The sequence below is a fragment of the Tripterygium wilfordii genome, chromosome 10 (genome assembly GCF_013401445.1).
Source record: "Tripterygium wilfordii isolate XIE 37 chromosome 10, ASM1340144v1, whole genome shotgun sequence".
Lineage (NCBI taxonomy): Eukaryota > Viridiplantae > Streptophyta > Magnoliopsida > Celastrales > Celastraceae > Tripterygium > Tripterygium wilfordii.
The window spans coordinates 10737123-10743774 of record NC_052241.1 but is presented as its reverse complement, the minus strand read 5'-3'; the positions used below and the strand labels follow the sequence as shown (position 1 = coordinate 10743774).

Genomic DNA, 6652 nt, shown 5'->3' with positions numbered 1-6652 from the left:
TCTTTGATATACTATTCTATATAAAAAAAACAAATTACCAACTATTTATTGTTATAACGGTTCAAATTTAGATCCATATCGTATTTCCAAAGATAAATTTATATAATATCATTCACGGTTAAAAAAGACAAGTGAGAGCACAAGAACCATCTCTTTGGAGTTGCAGGCTTTTGGGTTTGGTGGCTACAGCAAGTGCAATTCATTATAAATATTGAAAAGCTTGGATTCAAGTATATTCTACCTCAATCATTGTACTATTGTTATGGGGTCATTTTGAGATTCCACTATATCTTACAACCCTTTACACGCTATTTGGTTGCCAATCCAGTGAGTGTGAGGCGAACTTGAGGTGAGTGTGAGGTAAGTGTGAGATGAACATTATCATGTTTGGTATGAAATGAAGAATGAGCACGAGTGTCAGAATTTTAATTGTACAATTTCCATACCACCCAATGTTTTGTACATAAAAATAAGAATGGATTAATTTAATGGTTGTGATTACTTCTTAATAAGGGGTATAATAGTCTTTCAAGTATCAAACTCACTCTCCCTTATGGAGATTAGTCAATCTCATCATTTTAGTGAGCTTGGCTAATCTCCATAAGGAGAGATTGAGGGTGGGATGAGTTTGATATTCCACTCTCCCAAACTCAATCAAACGAGAGAATGAGTTATTCTTACTCTCAGCTCGTCTCATTTCCTCCTCAAAATATCAACCAAAAGCCACGTTAGGCTCTATAATTGAGTTAGGAGGTCACGTGGAACATACACCCCCACATTTATATGCTCTACTTGTTGTGTTAAATAATTGATTTAACAAATAAAATGGCATCATTAGGGTTCCATGAAAAGAGATTTGTTATTGGAAGTGGTTTACTCATGTTTTAGGTGGACCCATAATGGGAGAATTTCCAAAAATAGGAAGCAAAAACAAGGGTGCACAATTGCTCATTAATTCATATACATGTTGAAAATAAAGTATGTGAAAGGGAAAGAATAGAGTCACAAAAAGTCATACTTGGGACGTTAAGGATGGAATGTATGGTGCAAGTGACACGAACTTATAATGTGCACACAATTATGATAGGGATCCCAGTTATACTTTTGCTGCAGAGTTATACATACAAGATTTTTCATGTGCATCATGCAAAGTCTACAAACTCATTTGGATATTGTGCGTTCGACTCAACAATTGGATAACTACGATACCAACTGTTGAGATCTTTATCATTTTCGTAATGTACAAGGTCAAGGTCAAGGTCAAGTACTTAATGTAAAATTTGTCAGCAAATCATTCATATGTACTGTGAAATAATATTGAGGAGCTACTAGACACATGAGAATATGGTTCAAATTTCAACATGTAGTGGTGATGTTTGCTTCAACAATTGTCAACACATGTAGTTTAAGCAATTGAGCCTCCCAAACAATTGGATCCACAAGATCACTATAATAGAATGACAAAAGCAATGATTTACAGGAAAAGAAAAAAAAAAAGAGGAGAAAGAAGAGATGATGTGCCGAAAAAGGAGAGGCGTGGGGAAATGAAAGAAACAAGCACTAATATTTCTACACAACCATGAACCAACTATCTTGCTCCTCCACATGCATCTGCCTTGCAAAAGTGTTTCAAGTGTCAGCTATACCATCCATATATCCATCTCGCGCCCTCCTCTTCAGAGCTTGCTTTCTTTTTTTTGTCTTGTTCCTTTCATGGAATGATGGAACTCCCTTTACTCTGAACCTTCCCTTTCTAAAAAAATGAGTACTCCTTCTGACCCACCATGCATTTTAAGAATCTTAAGCGATCTCATGTGTAGTAAAAGGAAATTGGTCGATCGGGTAGATGTGGTCCAATGCAAATTCCACAAACATATATGCTTGTGGATATTCTTAAGATGATTTTAATTCCATTAATTGTGCCCATGCTTTTTTACCATATATGTATAGGATGTACTAGGAATTCTCCAGTAATTTGTAGAGTAATCTCAATAATTTGGTCAGATCTAATGGTTTAAAAATAGAGGTACGTACTTATTTTAGCAAAAAATAAGAACATTCTTATATTTTTAATCAGCGGGTGTAAATTTATAGTATATGGTATTATTATTATTATTATGAGATAGGTAAGACCCAATATGTGTATTAACTATTAATTTCTTCTTGATTATAGAGGGTACGAAAGGAAAGGGACAAAGTCCTGGGTCTTCCATGCTACTTTTAGTTATAAATTTGTCCTAAGCCTCTATTAAGCCCGGCAAGACCACCTTAAGCCTCAACTACAGTTTTATAGAATTCGTATGCTTGGTTCAAAAAAAGTGGGCTTTATGAGAGCCCACTGTTAATGTCCAAACCCCAAGTCCCAACCATGTGCGGGGAAACTAGTCCGGTGGGCTTGTGTTTTGAACTTCAACGTAGGTTCCAATATCACTCCAACCACATCCAATTAATTTCAAATTCACATTTAGTATACAAGAAAACAAACTATTGACTGCATCAATAATGCACATACTTTTTTTTTTTGAAACGAGGAAGGGGGATTCGAACCCGGATCACTAAGGTGATACACACCATTCTTATCACTCCAACTAGTGACTCGGGTGTTAAATGACACATATCATTTGGAAATACATTTCAAACCCCACCCATAATGCAATTTTTCTTTTTCAAGACGAGGAATGGGGCATTCAAACCCTTGTCACTAAGATTATACACATCATTCTTACCACTCCAATTAATGACTCGGGTGTTAAATGACACATATCATTCGAAAATACATTTCAAACCCCCCCCCCCCCCCCTCCCCGCACCCTTCAATATTTTCTCCATTTATTCCAGTCCGGGAAAAAAATCATGAACTCAGACCAAGCATGTTGTGAATTATTTAGTGCATGGGTATATGGATTCAAAGTCGGCAACCATTAAAATAGGATTTGAATGGTTGGTAGTTAGTGTAGTGTCCCATTCCCATAGCAACAAAGAAACCCCACTGAGGAAAAGAATAAGCATGCATGGTTAGACTAAATTCGACCTCAAGTCAAGTCAAGTCAACATGAAGTGAATAGATGTTGGTGAAATAGATAAATTTTCAACTTGAAAAGATATGAAATGTAGAGTGATTTTATAAGCTCCCTCATTATTGGTATTAACTTGGATTCAAGGGCACCCAAGTTTTGTGGATGGGAAGGACTTATGTGGGATTTGGGTCGAGCCATGGCTGGAGTCCGGTCGCACGACCATATCCGTAATGCAGTGGTTACGTTAGTGCAAATTTAAACTGATATGGTTTAAATGGTAACTTACAAAAGTTGTAACTGCAACCGGTTTTATTGTCAAATTAAATAGCATGGTTGGTTATAAAAATATGTACCTCCAGAGTTTTAGAGGTATTTAAAAAATAAACATGAGTTACGAAAGGGAGGGAGTTGTAGAGCTTTTTTTAGAGTCTGAAAAACCTTGTCAGAGCATCAGTTTTTTTTATTATCTTGTTCTTCCTTGCTTTCGTCGTTGAAAGAGATTTTCGTCACAAGTTTGTTTTGCAGTTCACCTTCGTTTGTGCTACCCGAGGGAAAAGTTATTGTGTAGACTTTGGAGAAAGGGTCTGGAAGCCCTATGATGAGTTGGGTTTAGACTAAGAAGTCCATTGTTGTTCCTAACATTATTTTTGTATGTATCATGTCAATAATGATAGCTATGTGATACATGTGGGTCAAATTTCCGTTGATTGATTTGCGATTTGTCTTTTGAGAATAACTTAGTGCGTCGGTAGATGGATTCAAAGTTGGCAACCATTAAAATTTGCAGCAATTAGTGGGTTTTGCGCGGCCAAGTCCACTGATGTGAATTCATGTGAAGTGTTTTATATGGGCAAACCTTCCTTTAATTAGCATGACACGTTTTAAAGTGGTTCTTGGGCTATGATGGCCTATGGCCTACAATATCATGTTGGTGGATTGAGTTTACCATCATTTGGTATTAGAGCATGCGCAATGTGACGTGTGTTTGTGAAGAGTGAGGGAATTGACATGAATTCATGTGACGGACTCTTCATCCCATATCGCTTGAGTGAGGGCTTGTGAAGTGTTTTATATGGGCAAACCCTTCCTTAACTAGCATAACATGTTTTGAAGTAATTTTTGGACTATGATGACCCAGGACCTACAATATCATGCTGATGGGTTGGGAAATAATTGGTATGAAAACTCAAAACACGAATAGAAGGTTTATGAGATGATGGGAACGCTTGCTTCAAAGACAGTGGGCGATTTTCACTCTATCTCATAAACAATTATTGTCACTCTTTATGCAATTGAGTAAACAACAGACAAATTGTTTTGCGATACAAACTGTCTTGGATACGAAAGTGTGTATTGCAACCAAACTCTCACCAGAAAAAGAGCAAAAGATAGCCTAGAATAATCATTCAATCTTTCCTTTTGTTTGTTTTATATTTATAGAGGTCAAAGATGAAGAGTTGTATCCACTGTTGGATTTTGTATAGCAATAAGAAAGTCTCACATTGGACAAGTATAGAAAGAAAGAGTAGTTTATAAGTGTGGACTTAACACACTTACTAAATTGGATAAACATTCATAGATGGGCTTGGGCTATATATATTTTTTTTATTTTTATCCAATTACAGTTTATTTTAACAGTTGTGTTTGTCTAAGAATGAGTTGTGTCTGATCAACACAACTTCTCTACAAAAACTGCTTGTAAACTGCTTCTGTCTTATTCTATAAATACCAGAAATAACATGGTTTTAAAATATCAGAGTTTCTGACATTCAAACCTTCATCACAAACCTTTTGATTTGAGAGAAAAAGCACCCAGTATATTCGCCAGGACCAAGAATCAAGTGCACGATTCTTGGCTACAGATTGTTGAATCCTGGTGGCAGACGCTCGTTGAACTACAAGCACAAGAGTAGGGGCGAATTTCTGCTATAGGACATAGCATTGCGCTATCCTCAATCTCAATTCAAGTCAGTATTGTAATTGTATATTTATTGTATTTAGTTTGTTTTAATAAATTCTTTAAATTTCAATATTCTATGCACTATCATTCCTGATTGTTTTCCAACATCCACAACTAATATCTCTTCATGACCAGTTATAACCATTCAAGGGAAAACTACCTTTTGGTAGTTATTTTCCTAACCATTCAAGGAAAATTACCTTTTGGTAGTTACTTTCCTACATTCATGCTAATCAACTGGTGCCAAACTTAACAACAAGAAGACATTGGGGTTTGAAATAATCCAACAAGGTAGCCATTTAAAAAGATCAAATTAGATGACTATACACAAACAAGGGAAAATTACATCAATATTAGTAACATTTCAATGTCTCAAGATAAGCTTGTCCTTGCAACCTTCTTTGCCTTTCTTGCAAACCACTTTCATGTATCCTCTGGCTTCTACTCTGAGGGTGAATTCAAAGATGTTCAACGCATACCTTACAACTGTACACAAGTTTCTTCATGTGGCAATATCCTCAACATTTCATACCCATTTCGACTCAAAGGAGACTCACCAAACTGTGGTGACTCCAACTACCAACTCTCTTGCGAAAACAATCAAACTATACTCAGCTTCGATTCTCAAAGATACTTGGTGAAGGCAATCGACTACAACAACAGCACAATCCGGATTGCTGATATTGGCGTCCAGGATGGTAATTGCTCCTCTAGACCTATTAATTCTTTATCAGCCTTTTACGAAGACGTAGGGGATATGGTGAATGCTTGTATTCGCTGTATGATTTTCCCACTACAGTCTACGATCTATATTATGTAAGCTGTGAGAGTCCAGTGAATTCTAGCACTTATGTGGATGCTAATTCTCCCTGCATAATCCAATCCAAACCAAATCAATCAACAACAGAAGATCATATCATTATGTACTGGTCGGTGATGATTTTATGTATACAGAGTTGAAAGTCTCGTGTGCCATTGATTTCATCGCACAAACAAACTTTTCTCGCAACTACAACTTATCTTACATGGACATCCATAAGAAGCTTGCTTATGGTATGGAGCTTTCTTGGTCTACAATTTCATGTGCTGCTTGTAGAGGTAGACGCGGTTTTTGTCGTCTAGAGAACAACACCATTATCCAATGCTGCGAGGATTTCTACTGCAACACAACATTCACCCCACCTAAGTGTGACTTACGATGTGAGTAACTAAATTCTCTACTGAATGAAATCAACTACTCAGTTATACTTACATATGTATAAATATGATTGATTTTTACAGGCATGTTCAAATATTATTTCTACGATAGGGTTACGGAAGGTAAGAATCCTACCAATTTCCATTTCAATCAATTTTTTGAGCAGAATATATATCTGCTTAGTTTATTGATTTTTGTTGTATTTCCTCTTCATCGTGCTGACAGCCATATACGACAACCGCCTGTTGCTAGAGCACAAGGTGCTCGGTAAGTTCTTATTCTTCAAGTTTCTTTTAGCATGTACAGTTATAACTTAAATGAAGTAATTTCATGCAATTTTAATATGCTACTCTCCCTTTCACCCCACAAGAAGCACCGACATTTCTTAGTCATGCTATATTTGTCATTAACTGCCATAGATGGTTTTCCAATGCAGTACTGGTTCTTGTACCAAGAACATTATTTGGGTTTCTATGT

The 6652-nt window shown here is 36.4% G+C and overlaps 1 protein-coding gene across 1 annotated transcript; it reads left to right on the top strand.

Annotated features, from left to right (window-relative positions):
• Window positions 1-5403: 5403 nt before the first annotated feature.
• Window positions 5404-6645, top strand: LOC120008061. The gene is made up of 3 exons (XM_038858569.1): window positions 5404-6177; window positions 6259-6297; window positions 6401-6645. The coding sequence occupies exons 1-3, from the start codon at window positions 5922-5924 to the stop codon at window positions 6490-6492; spliced, it is 387 nt and encodes a 128-aa protein (XP_038714497.1). The 5' UTR covers window positions 5404-5921; the 3' UTR covers window positions 6493-6645.
• The last annotated feature ends 7 nt before the right edge of the window (window positions 6646-6652 follow it).

What these genes read in the sequence shown, in the direction of transcription:
- LOC120008061 (XM_038858569.1), top strand. Translation starts at nt 5,922, where the DNA reads ATGTATACAGAGTTGAAAGTCTCGTGTGCCATTGATTTCATCGCACAA. An exon ending in ACCTAAGTGTGACTTACGAT is followed by an intron (nt 6,178 to 6,258) that starts GTGAGTAACTAA and finishes TGATTTTTACAG; the next exon opens with GCATGTTCAAATATTATTTC. An exon ending in CTACGATAGGGTTACGGAAG is followed by an intron (nt 6,298 to 6,400) that starts GTAAGAATCCTA and finishes TCGTGCTGACAG; the next exon opens with CCATATACGACAACCGCCTG.